Source organism: Ovis canadensis, chromosome 3 (genome assembly GCF_042477335.2).
Source record: "Ovis canadensis isolate MfBH-ARS-UI-01 breed Bighorn chromosome 3, ARS-UI_OviCan_v2, whole genome shotgun sequence".
NCBI classification, from domain to species: Eukaryota; Metazoa; Chordata; class Mammalia; order Artiodactyla; family Bovidae; genus Ovis; species Ovis canadensis.
Genome location: NC_091247.1, coordinates 144,155,240 through 144,181,239, shown reverse-complemented (window position 1 = coordinate 144,181,239; position 26,000 = coordinate 144,155,240). Strand labels below are relative to the sequence as shown.

The window sequence follows — 26,000 nt, the reverse complement described above, 5'->3', positions numbered from 1 at the left end:
TGCCCCAAGATTCAACATGAAATGTTGGACCTGGAACTTCTGATGTCACCAAATTCTTTCAAGCATGAGAAATTTTTCCTTCTAAGAGTATTCTAGTGCTTCATTTTCTACTTCACATCAGTCATTTAATTTATGAAAAAAACATAAGTAATTACAGGTATTCAGTTGAAGTCAGATAAACGGCTGAGCACAAGATAACAAAAAATCTGAAAGAAAAAAAAAATGATGGCAAAGTCCTGACAATAACAGGACGTAATGAGCATAGTAAGACAAACATGCAAAGAGGTGATTATAAAAGTGAACATTTAGAGCTACCATGAAGCTATCTGAAAGTATATACTGAGGAGAGGCACTGTACAATTAGCTTTTTGCAGGACCAAGATGTAGTAAGAATAATTTCTGATAATGACAAGGGTGTGGAAGTGATCATGTGAATCATCCTATTACAAACTCTGGAAAATTATGTATATGAAACAGTCTGCACTCTATCATTATGCAATTTTTGGTTGTCTTTCATATTTCTACAAGGCATCACTCAAATTAGACTCTAACACCTTAAAATCCTTAAAAAAAAGATTCACTTTCTTTCACACACACACACATTTACTGTGCACCAATAACACAGAGTGGACTGGGGATACAATGATGAGGAAGAACTGGTCCCTGCTGCAGAGAATCTGTCAGAGGGAGGAAACCAGATTCATCAACAGATACTTAAAACAAGGTAATAAAGCTGGTGCAACTGGTAGAAGGTGTAGGAGTCGGGTATAGAAAAGGAAAGACTTCCAAAGCAGTAGTCAAGAATTACATCACCTTATCTTGAGGTAGAAGAACCTGTTTTTAATTCATTTGCTGCCTCTAGATCTGTCATCAGATGGGTGCCAGGAAGACCATCTTTGCAGTTGGGATAATTAATTGGAATTAAGTAAGAGTGAGTGAGGCTTCTCCACAACAAATGAGGGTTCCAACATGGGACTAAAGGAGAAAAGGGAATCTCTAAACTAGCAGGTTAACGGATCATTCTTAAAGACATGTTAAAGTTTCACTGTGACTGTAATTCCAAATTCAGTGTAACCTATCTCTCAACAGAAGCCCTTAACACAAATTCTCTTTATAAAGATTTAGGAGGTGATACGATCTAAAATCAGCCAAAATCACCCACTTGGAAGAAGGACCCTAAGTTAATTAGTTGGGGGCCTCTAAAAGGCATAAATTTCACAAGAATCACCACCACCCCAAATATAAAAAGCAAACAAACGTGAGGTGAAATGACTTTAACAAGGCTGACGAGAAAGTGATAAAGCAGCGAGTTACTGCCAACAAGATAGTGGAAATACTGCAAAGGCACCGATAAACAGAAATCACCAAGCTCAAGAGAAACTGGGTATATATCCAGAGAGATCACGTTATAGGGGACGGCAAGAAAGAGACGGTTCGAGGGAATTTACCAGGAGGCGATAAGCCAGGTAAGCAAACGGCGGCAGTTAAGGGGATTTTCATAACCTGGGCAGGAGGGTCCAGACGTTTCTTTCTGGTGGTGGCACTAGCGGTATCACATCTCTGGGAGACACCACAGAGTATAAGAGTTGGAGAAATGTTTACATGAGACGCAGAAGTAGTCGAGAAATATCTTTCAAGCCTCAAGGAAGGCGGGAGGTGAAGCACGCATAACAGAAAAGCTGAGCTTCCCGATGAAAACAGCTTTCCCCTGAGAGACCTGCTCTGGCGGGAAAGCCCCGAAATCCCAACCGGCCTTTTCCTCACGAGTAGGGCTAGGCGCTGAGATGGGGCGGCCGTGACCGTAGGGAGACGGCCTCTCCTCGACCCCGGAGAAAGAGGCCTCAAGGAACGGCCCCGGGAAAGCTAACTAACGGCCACCCGCCAGATCGCGGCCTCGGACAGCAGGGGGGAGAGGTGGTCCCAGGGGGCGGGGCAGAGGAAAAAGCGCACTCCCCACAGCTGTCCCCGCTTCCGTCCAGCCCAGCCCAGGCTGCCGGGCCCAGGCCCGCTCTGCCTCCCGGTCAAGGCTCCCTCCATCCTCACCCCTCCCCCAGCTTCCCGCCGCCACTCACCGAACCGGAACCGGCTGCTATGCGAAGGGGTTTCCGGCCGGGCGCGGAACGCAAAACCCGGGAACCGCCGCGAACCGGAACCGCCTCCACAACACCGGAAGAGCTGTTCCGAGGCTGCGGAGGAGGAGGGGGTGGGGCGAGAGGTCAAAGAGCAGAGTTGAAGACCCGTGGAACGCCTGCGCAGTGTGGCGAGGCCTCAGACGCCAAGGGACTCATCTAAGACTGTAGTCATAATTTCCTCTTTCAGTCTGGGCTTTTTCTCCTTCTCCTTATTAGAATACTGTTAGTGTGCCCATCGTCCTTCGCTTTTCTCTGTTCCCTCGGCCCCCTTACCCGCCGCCTTCTGGTTCCGCTCGGCGATTTCTGCTCACGTTTTGGTTTCCATGGCAGCTTCTCTCTCTGGCTCTTGAACTGCAGGAACCGGTGGCCACCTTGACAGATGTAGACCTGAGCTAAATCTAGGCCGGGCAAGATTCACGTTTTAGCGAGAATCACAAAACGTTAGTGCTTGTAGAGGTTACTGGCCATCATTTAGTCTACGAGTTTCAGAGAAGTGGAATCATTTCCCAAAGTTATAAAGTACATGGCAGATCTGGGACTAGGAAACAAGTTTCTTAACTTGCAGTCCTGTGCTCTTTGCAGCCTATCATGCATGATTGGCTATTGGGGAAAAGGTGGGCCGGGGGGTGGGGGTTGGGGGACAGCTTGGGATTGGCTTAGGCTAGACTCTGGAAAAGTGGGGAAACTTCCAGAACGATGGACGAGTTTGAAACACTCCTCCAGGAGGTGTGAGGAAAGTTATCTGGAGATCCATCCCAGGATTCTGCTCTCTGAAGAACTAGATGACCATGTTGTTGTTCATGGGAGTGAATTGATTAACCTTTATTCTATATTTTTAAAAGAAAATAATGAGAAGGCATACATTTGTTCATTTAGACTTGTCACCAAGTCCCTCAGCTTGGTGGGCCTCAGGACCCAGGCCCATCTAGAAGTCTTGGAGAAATGCTTCTGAGTAAGCACTCTAGACCCAGATGACAGCCACAGTCAGGTCAGACTTGGTTGAGCTGGAGGCCTCCAGCCTTTAGCTCCTCTCAGCTGCTGGAGAAAATGCTTGCTGAGTTCAGGATATCTTGTCCTGTCAAATGTATGAAAGTAGATAGTATGTATCACTTCATATGCTGACATTTTATACTTAGGACCTAAGGCCTATTAGCATTGAACATACCTGGTCCATGTCATTTTTGTCCATCTTAATTTTTCCACAGATCTGTTGATTTGCATTATATTCTGTCTCTATTTCTAGGAGGTAACCATGCGTAAAGTGGAATTTCATCTGAAATTTTTCATGTGTGTAACTCAGTCTCGCCAGTTAGTCAGGACTCCTCAGAGAACAGGTACCATTGTCTCCTGATCATATTCCAGTAACAGAATGGATTCTTTTGCCAGGAATCTCAGTATAGGATATGAGACTTACTAGTGGGAGAAGGCAATGGCACCCCACTACAGTACTCTTGCCTGGAAAATCCCATGGATGGAGGAGCCTGATGGGCTACAGTCCATGGGGTCACTAAAAGTCAGACACGACTGAGCGACTTCACTTTCACTTTTCACTTTCATGCATTGGAGAAGGAAATGGCAACCCACTCCAGTGTTCTTGCCTTGAGAATCCCAGGGACGGGAGAGACTGGTAGGCTGCCGTCTCTGGGGTCACAGAGTCAGACACGACTGAAGCGACTTAGCAGCAGCAGCAGCAGTGCAGAGGCAGTCTAGCAGTCAACTGATCTTGTTTATTCCATTCTCACTATGATAAAATGTTTATGACTGAGTCCTGTCTTTTCCCTTCACAAGTGTCAGGTGAGATTTTGGCCTATTATGCGAGGATAGCCCCCAGGCAGATAAGAAAGACTTGGGAGTTGAGATAGAACAAGATTTATAGCACATGTGCTGGTAGTAGGTGTATTAAATGTATGAACACTCCAAAACCTATAAGATAAATGTAATCCTGAAGGAAAATGGCTTTCTCTTCCACCCCAGTCTTAAAGTTTCTAGGTTTGTGTTCTGCTTTCACCTCTTTTATGTCAAGAGTATAACCTTTTGGACGTAAGATAGTTATTGATAAGAGCCATCACTTCTCTAATTTTTCACTGGATTTATGCATAAAATGCCCTGGACAGCTAGCTGAGAGCCAAATAGAAAGTGAAAGAGAATAAAGAGCACTCTCCTCCCTGAATCCCACCTTGAGGATAACCTAGAAATGTTTTTTTCTCAGCTGAAGAAGCTTCAACTTCCAGCATGCTCATACAAAAGCCACCGTCTGGGACAGATGCCTTGGAGAGTCTAGATACCGTGGATGATCCAGACACTGTGGAAGGCATACCCATTATTGAAAATGGTGAGGCATGTGGTTAAGCATGGGGGAGGAATGTGGAAAGGGAACACTGGAAAGTGAAAAAATTGTGAATATCATTATAAATATGGGTAGACAGACTAAATTTGAAAAATTAGTTAAGACACAAGAGAGAAAATTGTGTAGGGTGGGTGGGGAGTGGAATCTGTGAAACTGTAGAAAGAGGGACAGTTCCCTTTATGAAGAATAGCTTGATTTAATCAATAGTAAGTCATTTGGCTCTTCCATAACTGTAAGCTGCTAATCTGGTTTATCCTATTATTAGGAACTTTGATATATAAAAATGTGAAAGACATTTAAGAAAAAGATTAAGGAGTTATTATATCACAAATTTATTCCAAATATTGTAAAAAAATATTCACCTTCAGACTCCATTTAATAACACATATCTTTTGAATATTTTAAGTAGTATACAACTCTTAAGCAATTTATGTGAAACTTCAGAAATACGTTTCTGAATGTGTTTCTATGTTTCTTCTCAGCTTAAATATATCTGTAGTGGAGTCAGTTCACTGCAAACATTTATTGAGTTCCCACTATGTGCCCAATAATATACTAGAAATGATAGAGAGGTTGTAAATATATATTTTTACATAAATGACAATGACATGACCTTGTCATTGTCTCAGTAGTTTACAGTTTGGAAATGTTTTAGAGATTAATTAGTCCAATTCCTTATATTTTTCAAAAAGAATTTAGGTCTAAAAAGGTTTTCCTCAAGAAGTTAAAAAATTCTTTGGTGTAATCACTCCCAGCATCTATGAAATACATAGCAATATTTATTCAATAATTTTTGAGCACTTACTGTTTGAAGTAATTGTATTAATACTCGTCTCAATAGGAGATGAGAAAATGAACTAGATGCTTTCCCTCTCACCCAGAAACTGATGATTAAGAAGGGAGATAATATGAGACAGTGTGTAACTCAAAGAGCTTGATAACTTTGGTTCAAAGTGTTGAATTTCAAAAGAGGATGCCTTGGAGATGTAGAAAAGGGAGGGGCCAGCTGACTGCTTTGGCAGAGCTTCACTGAGCTCCAGTATGTTGGCAGGGCACCATGGGGCAGGATCCAGTCCTAGGCTTTGAAATGGCATACACTGTAACCTAATTCAGTCTCCTCAGTGTTCTGAGAGCTAACCAGACTCACAGGCAAATGGTTTGTATACAATAGTCCCAATTTATTAGGCTCCTGGAACAATATGTATCCATATATGGCAACTATGTGTGGTCTGTGTCCCTTTAATCAGACTTGCATTGCCCATGCATAAAAAGCTGCTAGGTCAAGACATAAGCCCAACTGGTGGACTTGTCCTACAGTTTCCTGAATTTGTATAGATTATTTCTTATTTGCCGCCTTCTTCTCTGCTTTTCCTATTCTCATTTTGCTCTATACCTAATACTCACCTCAGACCCCCTTTGCTCTGATGACCCATTTGGACCTGCCTTTGTGGTTTGAACTCAGCATTATCCCATGGACAATATTTTGCTGTTCAACTTCTGCCTTTGAGCATTGAGGCCTCAGGTAAGAGCTACATTCAACCCTTCCAGCTCTCCCATTAGAGACTGAGAATCAAATATCTTCCCAGTTTGCCCCATTGGGACCTCCATTCCTCCTTTTCTGCCTTTCTCCCTGCTTGCCTCCCTCCTTCATCCCCTGCTTCTTTCCTTCCTTATTCCTTCCCTGCTTTCTTCTTTCTTCTCTACCTCCCTCATTCTGTCCCTCCTTCTTTTTGTTCCTTCCAAGAAAACTTGTTTAGGATATACTATGTCAGGCACTGTACTTGGCACTGGACATAAAGTAAACAAAGTTAGTACATTGCCTGCCCTCATGAAGTTTTTGGTTTTGTCAGTGTAAGGCAGTAATCACATAATCACATACATGCTTAGATAATTAGAATGATGCTAGTACAGTGAAGGAATACTCTATAATCAGAGTGCAAAACATGGGATCTAACCTGGCCCAAGAAGTCAGAAAGACCCTTTCTTAGGAAGACTCGAGAGATGAGTATACATTAGCCAGGGAAAGGGGGAAGAAGAGTTTTTAGAAAAAGGGACTGTAGGCTCTGAAATGAGGAGTTTGGCTCGTTGCAGGAGTAGAGAGACCAGCACAACTTGAGGGAGGGGAGGAGTAGCTGTAGCACCAACTCTGAAAATAGTGGAAGGGCCAAATCATGCTCTCCTTCTAGGTCTTACCACTCCCAAGCTATTGGAAGTCACTGAAGAGTGACAGGGTCATATTCATGTTTTAAAACAATAATTGTTTTGCGGATGCATTGGAGGGGGCAAGAGTGGCTCCCTGCTTTGGTGGGATGGGTAACGTCCCTGTCTTGCTCAGTTCCTCACATCTAGGCAATGCAGTCTTGTAGGGCATGAGTGAGGAAGTCAGCCGTCAAATAGCACTGAGGTGAGCCCAGAGTTACTGATGCCCCCAAATCCCCAGACCCTGGCTTGATGTCCCTCTGTGGCTGCTGCTGCCAGCCTGAAAAGTTCACAGGGACTCCAGGATGTTTTTCTCCTTACTTGAGTGAAGCTATATATGGAGGTGCTGTGCTCTGGTCTTCAAGCAAAATGGAATACATTTTGCTTCCAGTCTCACACCAGGCATGCAGGCAGCTGCCGCTGTTATTTTCTTCAACTCCCTGCCCATCAGTGTAGACAAATCAGCCTATACTATAATGAGGCAGGCTGAATGTGTATGTGTGTGCTTCTGGCCTGTAGAGGACTAGTTCTCAACATAAGGAAGTCATTTGATCCTGCACTGGGGCACAGCAAGGGAGTGAGTTTCCTAGGCCCCTGACCTTTGTAAAGAAAGGTGGTTAGTATTCCCAGACAGCTGAGGTTGTGGGATGACTACCTCCATGACAAGTACAGAGAGGCAGTAGGCAGCTTGGTGGGCCAGACTATAGTTCAGCAGATCCAACTGCTCACTAGACCTCAAGCTTAACTTTGAAATAGTGGAGGTATTTCAAATCATAAAAGATTATGCTGTTAAAGTGCTGCACTCAATATGCCAGCAAATTTGGAAAACTCAGCAGTGGCCACAGGACTGGAAAAGGTCAGTTTTCGTTCCAGTCCCAAAGAAGGTCAATCCCAAAGAGTGTTCACCATACCGCTCAATTGTACTCATCTCACACGCTAGGAAAGTAATGCTCAAAATTCTCCAAGCTAGGCTTCAATGGTACATGAAGGGTGAACTTCCAGATGTTCAAGCTGAATTTAGAAAAGGCAGAGGAACCAGAGATTAAATTGCCAACATCCGTTGAATCATAGAAAAAGCAAGAGAGTTCCTGAAAAACATCTGCTTCTGTTTTATTGATTACACCAAAGCCTTTGACTGTGTAGATCACAACACACTGTGGAAAGTTCTTAAAGAGATGGGAATACCAGACCACCTTATAACTCCTGAGAAATCTGTATGCGGGTCAAGAAGCAACAGTTAGAACTGGACATGGAACAACAGACTGGTTCCAAATCGGGAAAGGAGTACGTCAAGGCTGTATATTGTCACCCTGCTTGTTTAGCTGCTGTGCAGAGTACATCATGAGAAATGCTGGACTGGATGAAGCCCAAGCTGGAATCAGGATTGCTGGGAGAAATATCAATAATCTCAGATATGCAGATGATACCACCCTTATGGCAGAAAGCAAAGAAGGACTAAAGAGCCTCTTGAAAGTGAAAGAGGAGAGTGAAAAAGTTGGCTTAAAGCTCAACATTCATAAAACTAAGATAATGGCATTTGGTCTCATCACTTCATGGGAACTAGATGGGGAAACAGTGGAAACAGTGACAGACTTTATTTTGTGGGGCTCCAAAATCACTGCAGATGGTGACTGCAGCTGTGAAATTAAAAGACGCTTGCTCCTTGGAAGAAAAGCTATGACCAACCTAGACAGCATATTAAAAAGCAGAGATATTAGTATGCTGACCAAGGTCCATCTAGTCAGAGCTATGGTTTTTCCAGTAGTCATGTATGGATGTGAGAGTTGGACTATGAAGAAAGCTGAGCACCAAAGAATTGATGCTTTTAAACTGTGGTGTTGGAGAAGACTGCTGAGAGTCCCTTGGATTGCAAGAAGATCCAACCAGTCAATCCTAAAGGAAATCAGTCCTGAATATTCATTGGAAGGACTGATGCTGAAGCTGAAACTTCAATACTTGGGCCATCTGATGCGAAGAACAGACTCAATGGAAAAGACCGTGATGTTGGGAAAGATTGAAGGCAGGGGGAGAAGGGGATGACAGGGGATAAGACGGTTGGATGGCATCACTGATTGGATGGACTGGGAGTTGGTGATAGACAGGGAGGCCTGGCCTGCTACAGTCCATGGGGTCACAAAGAGTTGGACACAACTGAACGACTGAATTGAAGTGAACTGTGCATAAGCCTCTTCTGTTCACTGATGGGCAAAAAGCCTTGGTAACCTGTGACTGCTGAGCCCACTTCTTACTGGGCTGCAAATGGGGGAGAATGCCAGGAGAGCAGTGTTGCCCCCACCTGCCTCTTCTGTCACAGCTACCCCCACCCTCAACCCAGAAGCATAAGACTTAACCTATCATATTCTTTGCTTTGTCTAAGCTATCTATCACCAACATTGCCTATGCCTCTACTTTCAGTTCCTTTGATAATACACTTAAACCTTGGCAGTTTATGCAGGCCAGACGTGAAGCTATCCCAACACTGTGAGCACAAATGATTTATACAAGTGTTTTCTGCCCACAACCTAAGTTCCTTCCAAACAGGCATACTTGCTTCCTACAGTAGAGACAGGATTCTCCACATATAGATGCTATGCTATCATGATCCCAGAAACTGTATTCTTGCTAAAGGAAAATCAGTGGGAGCTCTGCCTCTATCAAGATTTACTTCATCTCAACACCATTCAACACTGACCTCCCAATCCCAAACTCCCAGAAACAACTCCAAAGAACTTGTGTTTTTGCAAAGCTAAAATTCTCAGAGCTTTTATAGTGTCAACTAAATTGGAAAGATCACTGAGTAGGAAAATAGCCTTACAGATGCTTTTCTTTGAGTCAAATATTCAAGGATACCAGTAGACTTAAGGAACACTTTTGTTCATCTTCCACTGATGAACAAATAATTTTATTTATTTTCTTGGAGTACCCTACTCTGAATGGTTCCTTATTAAACTACCTCTCAGTTAACCCTCTCATTTCCCTCTGAGGAAAATGTATTTAAGAGTCTAAAGATATATCCCTTGGACTTGCTAAACTGCTCAGCCTTTAACGTTATGCTCCATGAGGTGTCAGCAGGTCTGAAGTACAAGATTCACACCCAGTATTGTCTTGTATAATGATTATATGTCATCTCTTCCTTGATAACCCTCAAAATTTGCTACTTTAAGAAAAGAAAAAGTGTGTCTGGTTCAAGCTTGAGTCTTCATACCTCAGCTAAAGACTTCATTTACCTCTGCGCTTATCAAGGCTTGAAGGTGGTGCTTCAGCTGTGGTGGGGGTCATCTTGTTACCTGTGACCTCTGCTTGAGCTAACTTTCTTGAGAAGTCGATCCTCATTGGCAGAAATGACTGCATAGGAACCACCCAGGCCTTTGAAACATGCAGCTTTATTCTTCAGGTGTTGGTGTTCCTAGACCTCCTCAACTTAGAACACTGGTTCTCAAACTTTATTGCACATCTGAATCACTTGGAGGGATTGTTAAAGTGCAATGCTGTGCCTCAGCCCCAGAGTTTCTGATTCAGTAGATTCCAAGTAGGGCGCAAGTATTTTCATCTCTGACAAGGATCCAGGTGATGCTGAATCTGCTAGACTGGTACCGAGAACCTTTAATTAGTGCACTGGGTCAGAAACTTTAATACTCATTGCTAGTAGAGGCTGCAGCGTGTCCAGCAGTCATCCTATTCCAACTCAAGCTCCAGTGTAGACAGTGGTTTCTTGCGTACACCTAGGGTCTGTCCTCAGGGAGCTTCCATTCTAGTGGAGGAAAACAGACAGATAGCATGTTAGTCAGGTAATGAGCAGATGAGACCCAGGGCTTGTGTAGAAGTGAGAGGAACAGGTAGATACTTGTTTTAACCCAGAGAGAGATGTTTCACAGTATCAATCCACCAAATCATAGTAACTCATTTCAGTTCTGGGTCTAGTCCAAAGGACATCTTGGTGATCTTCTGGTATGATACTCCTAACTTCTTCCAGCTTCAGAACCTTTGCATTTGCTATTCTCCCTCATCTCTCTTGTTTATTCAGACTTCTTCCTGGAATGTCATTTCAGCAAGATTTTCCCAGAATATTCTACTTAAAATGGCACCCTTGTTGCTCCCCTTCTTTGCCCTGCTTTATTGAATCACTAGTTGACTAATTTATTCATTATCTGCTTTCCTCACTATTATGTAGGCTCCATAAGGACAAATGGGATTTGTTTTTCCAATCCTGGATCCCTTTGAGTCTAAAATGGTGTCTCACACGTAATAGGTACTCAATATTTGTTGACTGAGCACATGAAACCTATAGTATGCTGTTTCCTGTTCTCCAGGGCCAGAATCACACCCAGATAACTGACGTACCTACTTCTCATCCCTAGATGTCCTGGTATGCTGTCACTAGCTATCTTCTCATCGCAGAGGTCTAAATATAGATACGTGTCCTTTCCACAGTCATGACACCATCCTAGTGGAAGTGAATGGACTCAGGACTATGCCGTACTACATCCTCTTTATCGTCTTTAATCTATACCGGCCTTTAGAAATCAGTGTCCAAGCAATCTGTCCTCAAGAACTGCTCAACTTCCTCGCAGTACTGTCTGATTTTATCCCAGTTTGAAGGGTCCTCTCCAAAGCTGTCTATCTCTTCATTTCCTACCATTACTTAACAGGGTTAATGCGTAGAGCATATGAACCAAGATGCTTTAGAATACCTCAGCTGGTTTACTCAAGTGCTCTTCCTGTCTAGGTACTATAGAGTTCTCTTTAAACATCTTTTACTTCTCTCCACTAGAATGCCTTCTTTTATAATAATTATGACTTTTTTCCCCTACTGTTTGCCTGGACTTCATGCCAACACCCCAATAGCTGTCTGATACCCAGAGAGCTCTGAGAAGACTAAGAGGACCTTCTGGAAGCCTCCCTGTACTTTGAGGATCTGTGTAAAGAATATGTCTTTCATTGCTTAATACCAGGATATGACATATAAGGGGAGCTCTCATATAAGATAGTTCTCTTTTGTGCACATTAGCTTTACCTGATGTGCTGAAAACAAGAAGACCACCACTAGATAGGACACAGTATAATAAATAGTAGTTTTAACCACGTGGCCTTCTACGTCCAGATGACTTTCTTCTTATGGGTTTACCTCTTATTTTCCCCTTACTCTGTGTCAAGTTCTCTAAAGCCTGAATTCTAGCTACCAATCCAAACAACTGAAGAAAGATGATTATATTTTGGAAAAAATTCTAGACTTCCAGCAGAACCCTAACTAATTCCTATCCTTAAGTCATTAGAATGGCCATAACCCCCCACCCTTCACCCTTTGACAAGTTTGTTTGAGAACCCCAGGTTCTTTTTGAGTGCAAACTCAGGAAATTTCAGTGTTCTCTGGAGGAGGGATCCACAGTGTCCTTTCCAGCCCCCTTAAACTATACCAGCAATGCAAATAATCTTATGATGAAAGCAAATTCAGCTACTGGCTTAGTTTAGTCACTTTGAGATGTGTTTTGGCACCAGCTCTTGTTTGACTGCCTAACATGCTGCTTTGTTTTATGACTCCTGGTCCTTAGCTCTGCTAAGCTGTGCACTTTATTCCTTACTCTTTCCTTAGGCAGCCTAAGATAGGACAATGTTTAGACCCCTTTCTCAAAGTCGTCTTCCTCAGTTACCATATTCTGTTTACCCATAAGCTCCACACACCAGCACCCTGCCTGGAAGGATACTTCTCAGCCTCCCCATTAGAGGCCTGAGGATTAGGTATAAGATATATAAGTATTTTCAAGAATTTCCCAGATCTCAAAATTCTCTTCTGTCATCAGTCTACCATCAAATTATACGTCCAAATTTTGAATCATTAGTCAACCAAAGCTCACTAACATGCCCCTTCCAAGTTGTTAAGGTTCCTGAGAAACTATATTTGAAATTTAAAAGTTGTTTGATAAACAGAGAATTATGAAAAAATAAAATGTGTGGTCTTGGAGTTTAAGATTAAGGGAAATCCATTTATAAGGAGCTCTTGTGGTTTTATCATATCATCCATCTCTCTAATGCTGGAATATATTTCCTCTGGTGTTCTTCTCTCAAACAGTACTAAATAAATACTACTAGAGTCTTACTATCCAGGCCCCAATTTTTTTTATTCCGCGTGCCCTCAATTAATATATTGTTGTCACAAAAATTTGATATATTGCAATTTGTGATTGAATTATTGATTTCTCAAATATCTCCCAGGTCCAGTGAGATATAACTTCCTTTGAACCCTAGATAGTCCCTCTAGATGATAAGCCTCATGAGAGCTTATTATACCTCAGTACCTGGCACAGTGACTGGCACATAATGAGTTCTCAATAAATATTTGTTGAATATATGAATAAATTAATAACAAATTGGGGTTTCTCAAAATTCTTATCAGGAAGACATTTACAGCCATTTCTTAATATGATGTATTTCTTCCATTAGCTACTCTCTATATTGTGTTGGCTTTTTACTAATTTAGCTCTCAGAAAGTAACATCTTCAGTTTTAGAGACTGCACCGGGATGACAATAGGCAAGGCCTAGTCCTTCTGAGAAAATTCTTTTCTGTGACTCCCACCTGCAGCTGACCTGTAGTTTCCCTAGGTGCCTTCTAGTTTGATGTTTCTTTCAGTGGTCCTCATGGGGGTGATTGCTCCCTGGACAGAAAAGGGGATCCAAAGGACCAAGTATCTGGGGACAAGGCTGGACTAGATGACATTTCCTTGTCTTCACCTAAGCAAGGTAGACTCAGTAATGCAGTAATTCATTAAGAACTCCTACATTAAGATGTAGAAGTTAGTAGTGGGTAGAAAGGGGAAGGGGTAGATTGACTTAAATTTCAGCCTTTATATTCCCTTTTGGAATTAAAAAGCCCAGAATGTATGGACAGCTCTTCCAGCTTCTCCTTTTTCAAATTTTAAATGCAGATTTATCAAGATATAAATCACATATCATAAAGTTTATCCATTTAAAATGTATAATTTGGATTTCTATCTACCAGTTCCCCATTCCAGTTCCCCAGCTCCAGTTCAAGGAGCTTGAAAGTCACACTCCATGCTAACAAAAAGTAATAGTGAAAAAAGACTGAAAAGCCAGTAACTCTTCTTGAATCTATCAGAGTGGGGAGGACTCGGGGCAAACAGCTAACTCTAAAATTGGAGAGACAAGCAAGTGAATACAGTTCATCACAGCTTACTGGAGCAGAGACTCAGGAGTAGAAACCTTGGGAAACACTGAAGGGGTAGGAAAACCTGAACTGTAATTGACAAATTGCTGGAGACTCAGTGCAGACAACTCTGGGAGTTAAAAACTATAGGAGGATCCAGTCAAAGGGGGGCCCTCACAATATTGTGAGATTTACTCCCAGGAGTTTGACCAGATTCGCACAGTATCAGAGAAAAATCTGGTTGGGCTTCCAGCAGGGGGAAGAGAAGAGGAACCATTCTGAACTAAACCAGAGTGTTACTGAGTTTTAGCTTTTATTTCTCACCTCAAGATAAGCCCAAGAGAGGCGAGTTGATGTGGCAAGGAGTAACAGCTTTATTTGGAAAGCCAGAAGACTGAGAAGATGGTGAATTAGGGTCCCCAAGAAAACATCTTTCCTTAGTTAGAACTCTGGCTTCTTTTATAGTAAAAGGGGGGTAAATTCCCATTTCCTATATATATTAATTTCTTCCTTGCTGTAACCATTCACAGGTGGGTCTGGTCAGGAGGTTTCATGTGAGCTAAACAAAGGTATATTGGTGTAACATTTATTACGTGGGAGGCAGAGTTTTCAGAGATGGGCCATTATGTATAATTTAAGCCTATAGACAACATCCCTTTAGTGAGTAACTTGTAGCAAAAGCAATAGAATACAAAAGTTAAAAGTAAAAGAAACATCTAATATGGAGTCAGATTTGTTCTTCCCTGTTATAGGAACACTTTGTTCTTCTTAACAAGGCCTGCCTTCTGGAGAAACTAGTTAACCAAAGCCTAACTTACTAGAGTAAGTTATCAGAGTCTAACTGATCTGAGGAAGGGTAATACTGAACTCCAGCCCACTCTAGCTGTCCTATTCCATCTAAGAGGGCCAGGGAGAAAAAAAAAAAATCCGAGAAACACTTGTGAAATTTGTAGTCCAGAGGCATAGAGACAGTAAAAGGCTGAAATCTAATCATAGGACTGTAGAATGCTTTCCTTCCCCAACACCTCACCACTATATTATTAAGGCCTATTTACAGCCCTTTCTTTTACCCAGTATGTCATGTCTGGCAACCAAGAAAAAAATTATAAGGCATATAAAAAGGAAAAAAACAGTGTGAAGAGACAGAGCAAACATCAACACCAAACATGGCAGGGATGTTAGAATTATCAGACCAGGAATTTTAAACACCTGTGGGATCGCACAGAGTCAGACACAACTGAAGCGACTTAGCAGCAGCAGCAGCAGCAGCAGCATGATTAATGTGCCTTAAAATATCAGTAGATGGCAAGTAGGAACAGACAAGCAATATAAGCAGAGAGATGGAAATCTTAAGAAAGAGACAAAAAGAAATGCTAGAAATGAAAACCCCTGTAACAGAAATGGAAAATGCCTTTGATGGACCTCTTAGTAGACTGGGCATGGCTAAAGGAAGATCTCTGGGCCAGAGGATATATCAACATAATCCTCAAAAATTGAAAAACAAAGTAAGACTGGAAAAAACCCAACAGAATATTGAAGGACTGTGGTACAACTACAACAGATGTAACATATACATAATGGGAATACCAAAAGAAAAGGAAGGAAGAGAAGAATTATTTGAAACATTGAAGACAGGATTTCCCCGAACTAATGTCAGACATCAAATCACATATCTGGGAAGCTCATAGAACAACAAACAAGCTGAAGGCCAAACAAAAACACCCCTATGCCTAGGCATCTCATTTTCAGTTATGGAAAATTGAAGATAAAATTCCTGAAAGGGGGAAGAAACACCTTACTTATAGAAGAACAAAGGTAAGAATTATATCTGACTTCTCCACAGAGACCATACAAATAAGAGAGTGGCATGCGTGCTCAGTCACTTCAGTCATGTCCAACACCTTTGCAACACCTGTAGCCTGCCAGACTCCTCTGTCCATGGATTCTCCAGGCAACAATACTGTAGTGGGTTGCCATGCCCTCCTTCAGGGAATCTTCCTAACCCAGGGATTGAATCTGTGTCTGTAAGTCTCCTGCATTGGCAGGCGAGTTCTTTACCACTAGTGCCACCTAGTGGAGTAAATATTTTAAGTGTTAAGAGAGAACCACCCGCCCCCGCTGCACCACCAATCTATAATTCTGTACCCTGTGAAATCATCCTTCTAAGTGAAGGAGATATATGTGAGACAACAAAAGAGACACATATGGGAAGAACACTTTTGGACTCTGTGGGAGAAGGCAAGGGTGGGATGATTTGAGAGAATAGCATTGAAACATGTATATTACCATATGTAAAACAGATTGCCAGTCCAGGTCTGATGCATGAGACAGGGTGCTCAGGGCTGGTGCGCTGGGATGACCCTGAGGGATAGGATAGGGAGGGAGTTGGGAGGGGGGTTCAGGATGGGGAACACATGTACACCCATGGCTGATTCATGTCAATGTATGGCAGAAACCACTGCAATATTGTAATTAGCCTCCAATTAAATTAATTTTTAAACAGTAAAGGAGAAATAAAGATTTTAAGGGGATGAGATGATTGGATAGCATCACCAACTCAATGGACATGAGTTTGAGCAAGCTCTGGGAGATGGTGAAGGACAGAGAAGCCTGGTGTGCTGCAGCCGTGAGGTTGCAGAGTCAGACGTGACTGACATCACAGTCATGACGGACGTGACTGAGTGACTGAAGAACAGCAACAGTAAAACCAAATGGAGGGAATTTTTTTGCCAGTAGACCTGCCTTGCCAGAAATGTTAAAAGCAGTTCTTCAGAGAGAAGAAAAATAATATAGGTCAGAAACTCAGATCTGTTTAAAGAAAGAAGAGCATCAGAGAAGGAATAAGTGAAGATAGAACAAAACCTTTCATTTTTCCTAACGGATCTAACAGGAATTTGTTCAAAATAATAGCCACAGTGTATTCACTTATGTACGCTTATGTGTTTATCATGGGCTTCCCAGGTGGCGCTAGTGGTAAAGAACCTGTCTGCCAGTGCAGGAGACATAAGGGACAGGGGTTCAGTCCCTGGGTTGGGAAGATCCCCTGGAGTAGGGCATGGCACCCCACTCCAGTACTCTTGCCTGGGGAATCCCATGGACAGAGGAGCCTGGCAGGCTATAGTCCACGGGGTTGCAAAGAGTTGGACACAACTGAAGAGACTTAGCATGCAGGCACCCATGTGTTTATCATGTATATGCTTGTTTATGTTTATATGTAAGTGAAATAAATGACAGAAGTGATACAAGTGATGGGAGGAAGGAATTAGGCTTATTTTGTTGTTATGACCTGTGAAATGACATAGTGTTATTTGAAAGTAGACTAGAATTAGTTGTAAATGTATGTTGCAAACTCTAGGGCAACCACTAAAAAAAAGTTAAAAGGTATTCCTGCTATGCTAAGAAAGAAAGGAGGAAAAAATAGAGTCACATAAAATACTCAGCTAAAACCACAAAAGGCAGGAAAAGAGTGGAAGACAAAATAGAAACAAAAAACAAGGACAACAAATAGAAAATTGTAATGAATATGGTATATATTAATCCAGTACTCATTTTGAATGTCAGTGGTCTAAATGTACCATTGAAAGACACATTATCAAAAGTCAATCTGAAAACATGACCCAACTATGTGTTGTCCACAAAAAATCCACTTTAAATATAAAGCTATTTATAGATAAAAAGTAAATGGATGAGAAGAATATCCCATGCTAGCACTAATCAAAAGAAAGCAGGGGTGGTTGTATTAATTTTAGACATGGCAGAGTTCAAAGAAAAATTAACAGGGTTGAAGATGGGCATTACCTAATGATAAAGGGGTCAATTCTCCAAGAAGATACAATTCTTAATGTGTATGTGCCTTACAACACAACATCAAACTATGTGAAGCAAAGACTGATAGAACTAAAAGGAGAAATAGATGAATTAACTATCACAATTGGGGACTTCACCATCTTTCTCGCAGAAGTGGACAGATAAAGCATACAGAAAATACGGACATCAGTGATCTCAACGCCATCAGTGAACTGAATAATACTGATTTCAGCAGTTCGTCCAACAATAGCTGAATTTACATTTTTCTCAAGGTGACTTGATTCACCCATGCATTCATTCATACACACATGATAACATATTCATCATGACAGACCTCTGGGCTATAAAAAAATCTTAACTAATTTAAAAGAAGATAAATTATATAATTGCTGCTCTCAGATCACAGTGGAATTAAACTAGAAATCAGTAACAGAAAGATAACTGGAAAATGCCCCAATACTTAGAGGTTAAACAACACAAATCTAAGTAACACTTTAGTCAAAGAAGAAATCCCAAGATAAATATATTTTAAACTAAATAAAATTAAAAGCACAATTTATTAAAATTTGTCAGATGCAGAGGAAGCAGTGCTTAAAAGGAAATTTATAACATTGAGTGGATATATCAGAAAAGCAGGTGATCTAAATCTTTTATAGTTTCCTAAGTTTCCATCTTAGGAAACTAGGAGAAGAACAAATTAAATCCAAAGTGCTCAGACAAAAAAATAATTGGAAATCAGTAAAATTGAAGACAAATCAATAGAGAAAATATAACTAAAAGCTAGTTTTTAAGAAAGGTGAATAAAGTTAATAAATCTCTGGATAGGTTAACTAAGAAAAAACAGAACACAAATTACTAATGCCCAAAATGAAAGGGGGGACATTGTACAGATTCCGTGAAAATTATGATAAAGGATGATAAATGAATACTACAAACAGCGCTGTGCCCACAAATTTTGTAACCTAGGTCAAATGGACCATTCCCTTGAAAGATACAATCTGCCAACATTCACACGAGGAGAAATAGATGATTTGAATAGGTCTGTATTAAATAAGCGGAATTAATAATTATTAACCTTCCAAAACAGAAAGGGTCTTTTCATGCACTTATTGGTTATTTGTATATTTTCTTTAGATACATGTCTTTTCAAATGCTTGCCCATTTTTCTTTGTTACTTTCACAACTTTATTTAATATTTCATTGAACAGAATATATTTTTTGAAATTAATAGACTTTGTTAGAGAAGTTTTAGACTTACAAAAAATTGAGCAGATTGCAGTTTCCATATATCCTGGCTGTTTTCTGCTCAGTTTCCACTATTATTAACATCCTGCATTGGTGTGGTACATTTGTTACAATAGATGAACCAGTATTGATACATTATTATTGACTAAAGTCCATACTTGACATTAGGTTTTACACTTTGTGTTTTATGATTCTGTAACTTGACAAATGCATAATGTCATGTATCCTCCATTATAGCTTCATACAGAATAGTTTCACTGCCATAAAAATCCCTTGTGTTCTGCCTATCAATTGCTCCATCTCTACTTTGAACCCTTGGCAACCACTGATCTTTTCGCTGTCTTTATAGTTTCACCTTTTCCAGAATGTCATATAGTTGGAATCGCACAGTATGTAGTATTTTCAGACTAGTTTCTTTCACTAAGCAGTATGTTTTAAGATTCCTCCATGTTCTTTTTCTTGGCTTTGTAGGTCATTTTGTTTTATTGCAATATCCAATGGATGTATCACAGTTTGTTTATCCATTCACCTTTGGAAGGACATTTTGGTTGCTTCCAGTTCCTGGGAATTTTGAACAAAGTTGCTATTAAACATTTATATGCGGAGTTTTGTATAGGTATCATTTTCAACTCACTTAGATAAATATCTCAGAATATGATTGCTGGATCATATGGTAATGCTATATTTAGCTTTGTAAGAAACTGCCAAAGAATCTTTAAAAGTGACTATACCATTTTACATTTGTATCAACAAAGAGTTCTTGTTGCTTCACATTCTTGCCAGTATCTGGTACTGTCAAGTTTTCATTCTAATAGATGGTAGTGGTCTCTCTGTTTTAATTTGCAGTGCCTAATGACATGATTTTGAGCATCATTTCATATGCTTATTTGCCATCCATCTGTCATCTTTGTCACGTGAGGTATCTGTTAAGATCTTTTGCCCATTTTTAAATTGGTTTATTATCTTTTTATGGCTGGGTTGCAAGAGTTATATATTCTCAATACCTGGTCCTTTATCAGATATATGATCTGCAAATATTTTCTCCCATTCTATGGGTTGTCTTTTCACTTCTTTGATGGCAGCATTTGCAAAAAGTTGACTTTGTGTAGTCATATGTTTTATCTCCTAGTCACGTGCATTGTTATTGTTTGCAGTATGTGTAGGTGCAGAAACAAAAGTAAGCATGAGGAGGGACGGTAAAACAGCAAGAAGGTGAGAGATGGCTGTGGAGAGGGGTTGAAACAAGGCATGGGTGGAGCAGTGGAAAGAGTAAAGAGGAGCTGGGTAAAAGGATGCACCTCTTGCTCAAGTAGTACTTGATCCATGTACCCAGGATGGATTCTTCTTGCTTTGTGGCCCAACAGATATGATTGGCTCACTCTCAGAATCCTGCATCCCCTTCTACTGCAGGCTTGAGAATGAGGCTGTCAAGGCAGGGTTCTTGCCTCTTATTTTAGCGACTAAACAACGAAAACAACTCTCATTCCTCGCTAGCTTCCCTGTATTTTCTCTGAGAAAGGTATGTAAATGCAAAAGGGGTTTTTGACATCCCTCATGAGTTTGAGGAAACTCTGGGAGACAGTGAAGAATGCGCGCTGCAGTCCATGGCGTCGCAAAGAGTCAAACCCGACTGAACGACTGAAGAACTACATAGAAAATGTCAATACCAGTGATCAGTGTTCCTCAAGGGCAGGGATTCTGTTTCACTTATCTTTTCATCTCTCAGAACCTAATACAAAACCTGGCAAACAGACTTCCAATAAATGTTTAAAGTGACAGAAGGCTTTCCTGGCGGCTCAGACGGTGATGAATCTGACTGCAATGCAGGAGACGCGGGTTCAATCCCTGGGTCGGGAAGATCCCCTGGAGGAAATGGCAACCCACTCCAGTATTCGTGCCTGGAGAAGTTCATGGACAGAGGCTACAGTCCATGGGGTCGCAAAGAGTCGAACACGACTGGGCGACTAACTCTTAACAGAGTGACAGAGGTGGGAGACAGTCGACAGGGCCCGAGAGGGAGGCTTATTTTTAGTTGCGGGGGATGTTTGAATGCAGAAAAGCCCCGGCTAGGAAAACTGTCTCTGAGGACAACAAGGGGAGCAACGAAATAAAACCTGGTTCCTACTGTGTACCGGAGCTGATGCCTCCGGAGCTGGATGCTGGAACCCTCTGAGGACCGGAGAAACTAAGACCCTGTAGCGTTTGTGCTGTGTTCTTAGGGGGAGGGGGAGGGGGAGGGGGAGGGGGAGGAGAAAGGCGAGCAGAAGCGGGAGGAGCCTTGCGGCCGGCATCAGCTTAGTGGAGGTTGAAAAGCCTCTCCTCTTTCCCCTCCCCGGCGCCTCCACCTGGCTCCTCCCAGTGTTCGCCAAGCTCCCCTCCCCCTTTCCCCAAGGACAATCTGCAAAGAAGCCCGGGCGGAGGAGAGCTAAGACTCTAAGGCAAGAGGGGCCCTTGGGTAAAGAGCGAGGAGGATAGCCAGAGCAAGCGAGGTAGGAATAAACGTGCTGGGAGTTGGCGGTGGGAGAACAGAAGGGAGCAGACAGGGAAAGAAGAGGTGGTGCGGCATCAGAAGGAGGAGCTGAGGGGGGATGGGTGACGAATCCTAGCCCCTCGACTCGTCCCTCTCGTGCACACCCTGTCTCTTTGCCTGGGAATCAGGGATGGGTGGGTGGTGCTCCGACCTAGTGGCTCTCGGCAGCCTGACTCCTACCCTGGCACTCATCCAGTTCAAGTCAGTGCACCTAGGATGCTGCCTCGCCTGTTTTTCAACCTCCCTCGGGCTTCTCTGCGCACCTGTGATTTTATATATAGGTTTTAACATGTCTATTTCTACATGTGTGTCACTGTTGATCCATTTATTTATGACTCTGCTTGTATATCTGTGTCTTGTGCCTCTATAACAATTTTAGAGCTGCAGCAGAAGAATTTGAGCTGGTTTTTTTTTGGCAGGTCAGCACTCCCAACCTCCCCCCCCCCCCGCCCCCCCGTTTATGATGCATTCTCTCCGTCACTGAAGCCTCTGTGGGTGGAAGATCCCTGTATGGATTTCTAACAGGGATGAGCTCCCAGAGTGAATAAGCAGAGGAAAACTCAGGGAAAAAGGGATTGGCACAGTACTCAAACGTTCTGTTCTTTTCTTTCCAAAATTTTGCCTTCCTATTTGCAGCAACCATTTAGGCTTTCTTTTCTTGAGAACTGCAGAAATTTGCACATGAACACTCATTAAATAGGAGAGTGTCTCTGTTCTTGTTTGTATTCCTCTCTCTGTTTGTTGCTATCTGCTTTCTTAAGTCCTGTTTGTATCTGTATGTGTTAGAAGTATCCAAGCATATTTAATTTTTTTTCCTATATTTGTGTGCCTCTTCTGTTGTCAGTTCACTGATGCTTTACTGAATGTCTGTTGTTATGTGCATAGGCTTTGGTAGGCTGTGGGAAGCTTAAAAAAATGAAAATGATCCGCCAACCCCCCAGGAGTTTTCAGTCTAGTTAGGGAAAATGACGTTAGCAATCTTTAGTATCTGCAAGCTTTTTCTTTTGAAGGCCACATAGTAAATGTTGTAGAGTCTCTGTCGCAATAACCTACTCTGCTCTTGTAGCACAAAAGCAGCCATAGATAATTATCAAAAGAATGTGAGTGGTATGAGCACTGAAATCTGAATTTCATATAATTTTCATATGTCATGAAACTGCTTTTTCGACCACTCAAAATGTAAAAACTTTTCTTAGTTTGCTGCCTTACAAAGACATTGGAAGGGTTCAACTTGGCTCCTGGGCTGTAGTTTGCTGACTCCTTATTTAGCCCAACCTTTTCAACCCGTAAGAAGAAACTAAAATATCACATAAAGCAATAATTCAGTGCTAAGTGAGTGATCTGGTTTCAGAAACACTATGTGATTTGAGGAGGTTCAGAAAGCAGTACTCCTTGACCTATGGAAATCAGTGAAGGCTTAATAGGTTTACCAGGGATGTGACTAGTACAGGCCTTAAATAATGGAGTAGGATATTGATCTGTGGACAGAGCCAGGATAGCCTTCCACACAAGTGATGCAATGTGCACAGGCACAGAAGTGGGGAGGAACAAAGTGAAGGTTAGATGTTAATGGAGAAGAAAATTTGCAGGAGCCCAGTTTGGAGCCCCAGGCAAGAGTTAGGTCATGGAAGCTTTGAATGCAACCCGAGAAGTTTGGGTTTATCTGTCAGTACTGATTATATGCAGCATATCTCTGAACCTGTGTTTGTTAACAACACTATGTATGTTTGTGTATGTTTTCTTCATGAGTGTCTCATTGCATGTATTTTCTTGGCATGTGTATGGATTTATACGTGGATGTGACCTGTGTCTTTATCAGGAGCTACCCTGATTGCCCCCCAGGGTTCACATCTGAAACATGAGCTGCACTTAAAGGTCATCAGCTCCTGATCGTGTGAATGAGTCCTCTCTCCGCTGAGGCCTCAGAGGCCTATGACCTTCCTTTGGAGGTTTATTTGGTGTCTGAAATAGAGTGGAAAAGGGAAGCGCAAGCAGAGGGAGACCAGCTATTGAAGAAAACAATTCAGATGGAAAGAGGCCATGAGGACAGAAAAGAAGGATAACGGAAGATAATAACAAGGAGAATAATAGGGTTTGGTAACTGGTTGTGATTCTTGAGAGTAAAGAGGAGATAAATTGTTAAAATAACAGCGGTTAGCCTGGATAACTGGGAGAGGGATGATTCAGTTGGCATTTTTATGGATGTAAAAGTATGTCTTGTATTTTCCTTTGAGAGAGAGAAGTCCTAAAGACAAAAATATGAAGGTGTTCCCATGTTATGTGTACATATTCATATCTATGTGGCAGTGATTTTGTGTTACTCTTCCCATTTGGTAGTGTTTAGTGTGAGGGGCAAGGCCTGAAGATAAAGGATCAAGAGATGCATAGGAGGCAGAGACCCTGAGAGGGATGGGAAAAGCCAGAGAAAGTCCCTCACCATTCCTAAGCCTGAACCATTATTTACCCAAGCTCCAATGTACCTGTATAACCTGGAACTCCTGTTCCAACTTAGCACATTTCCATAACACCCAACTCAAATCTTAACCAAAACCCAGCATACTCTTGTTTTCTGCTTCTGCTTTGTTGGTTCGCAGTGCCCCAAGCCTCATTTGATTCCTGTCCTCTGCAATAGCCCTTCCCTTCATTAAAAGGGAGGACCCTGTGAGGCTACCTTAACTTTTTTCCTTTCTCATTTCTGTTTGGTCACCCACCCTTCTCCTTGACCTTAGCTTCTTCTCCAAATAGGCTCCAGTTGGGGTGGGAGGGATTAGCCAGGACTTTTGCGGTCTTGGGCTTGATTTCTGTGACATTTCAGCCTGTCATTCTGTGAGGGTGTGGTTCTTTTCTGAAAGAAGTCCAAAGATCCCGGGCTGCAAACCTCAGACTCAATATAGTGGGACAGCCTGACTGAGGTGGCTCTAGCCAGTCTAACAGAGCCATCTTCCAAGTTCGTAGGAGTCTTGGTCCCATCGTATCCTAACTGGCCATTCTTTTGAATTCTAGAGTGGATCATGACCCATGAAGAGCACCATGAAGCCAAAACCCTGGGAATCGGCAAAGCCATCGCCGTGTTAACCTCTGGTGGCGATGCCCAAGGTAAGGAAGAGGGCCCAGCGTGGGGAGAGGGCCTGGCTGGGAGGCCCTCCAAAACCCACAAAAACCACAGTTGGGAGGCCCCCTTAAATTTCCTGACTCCCTTAGCCTTAGCCTGTAGAACAGAACTATCCTCCTTAAGATCCTCCTGCTGTACATTTACACAGGGACCTGGGGCTTCCCCCAAAATCTCTGTTAGGTCTAAGTCCACAAGTGCTTTTGGATTTCACTTGCTCTACTTTAAAAAAAAAACAAACAACTTTTTATTTTATATTGGGTTACAGCCAATTCACAGTGTTGTGATAGTTTTGGGTGGGGAACAGAGGGACCCAGCCATACGTATACATGTATCCATTCTCCCCTAAACTTACTTAGGTCTTCATAAAGCTTCTTTCCAAGTTTCTCTGAAGATCTGGGACAATTTGGGTCCTTTGGGACTCAGAAAACTGGTGTTTTCTCGAGCAGGATTGGAAAGGAAACTAAAAAGAGATAAAATTGTTGAGAAGGCAGTAGGTTGGTTCACTCCAAGTACACTGGAGATGCTGGGAAAAGGAGGGGATTTGGAACTGGTATTTGATGGGCTCTAGCAAGTCTTCAGGAGCCGACTCTGGTGTCAGGGCTCCTGCGTGGACCAGGGTCAGGCGCCTCACTCTTGCAACACGTTTCCTTCTACTGGGCGCACATCTGCGTCATTCTGCTGTTCTCTGTTTTCTCTGACCTCTCCTGCTCTTCCATTCCTTTAACCCTTAAACAAACAGGAACGGCAGCAGTTAATCAGTACAAACCAAAGGGAGTGGAGGGTGGGTGGGGGGCGGCAGGCCGAAGAAAGCCAAGCCCTCTGTCTTGAGTCTAGGAGACCTGGGAGTCAGAACTGTCAGGTATATGGAAAGATGAAGAGAGAACGAAGGGGATCTCAGCTGGCCTCCCCTTCCCTCTGTACCGCTCTTCCCTCAGGTTTTTAAACACCCACTTTGTATAGAGCCCTGTCTTGTGTGTTGTGGAGAAGCTGGTTTCCTTTGGGAACTGTAATTTAATGAGGAAAGATGTCATATGTTATTAAAATTCTTAATAAATAACATAATAACATAAATAACAATAATCAAGTGTGTCTTAGCCCGCTTATCCCACTTAGCCCACTCTATCCTTATTCTTAGGATAGAATCCACTTATGTATTGAAATGGTAGGCCTTGGTTGGACTAACCAGGGAAGGCTTCGTGGAAAAGATAGATTTCGAGAAACTGAACTCTTCATTCAAGTAAAGTGCGTAAATCAGTGCGCGATGCAGTAAATGCAACACCATTTCAATGGAAAGTGGACTGTTGGGCATCTGCTGTGTGCCAGACAGGATGGGAGACGCTACGCCTTCATCAGGGGAAGATTCACCCGTCGTCCTTGTTCTTATGACTCTTCTAACTAGTATATTAAGAAAGCTAGACTTTAAGTATATTTTAAACTAATGTTTAATTATAATTGTGATATCTGTTAT

General features: G+C 42.1%; 2 protein-coding genes across 9 annotated transcripts in view; one reads left to right on the top strand and one right to left on the bottom strand.

Annotated features, from left to right (window-relative positions):
* SENP1 (SUMO specific peptidase 1) overlaps positions 1-2,390 on the bottom strand; it is a 52,133-nt gene extending 49,743 nt beyond the window's left edge. Inside the window, exons 1-2 of one of the 3 annotated variants that reach the window (XM_069580921.1) lie at positions 2,044-2,072; positions 1,449-1,560 (exon numbers count right to left, since the gene is read on the bottom strand). In XM_069580921.1, coding sequence (XP_069437022.1) covers positions 1,449-1,500 — 52 coding nt within the window. In that variant the 5' untranslated portion in view covers positions 1,501-1,560; positions 2,044-2,072. Of the gene's footprint in view, positions 1-1,448 lie in introns of all 3 variants that reach the window. The other 2 variants (XM_069580922.1, XM_069580923.1) reach the window with 2 other exon arrangements.
* The window catches only part of PFKM (phosphofructokinase, muscle), a 44,229-nt gene continuing 19,541 nt past the window's right edge, over positions 1,313-26,000 (top strand). The window contains exons 1-4 of one of the 6 annotated variants that reach the window (XM_069580917.1): positions 1,399-1,466; positions 3,376-3,466; positions 4,342-4,464; positions 24,424-24,516. In XM_069580917.1, the coding sequence (XP_069437018.1) occupies positions 3,385-3,466; positions 4,342-4,464; positions 24,424-24,516 (298 nt within the window). In that variant the 5' untranslated portion in view covers positions 1,399-1,466; positions 3,376-3,384. Of the gene's footprint in view, positions 1,467-2,172; positions 2,573-3,375; positions 3,467-4,341; positions 4,465-21,135; positions 21,380-24,423; positions 24,517-26,000 lie in introns of those variants that run through there. The other 5 variants (XM_069580915.1, XM_069580916.1, XM_069580918.1 and 2 more) reach the window with 5 other exon arrangements.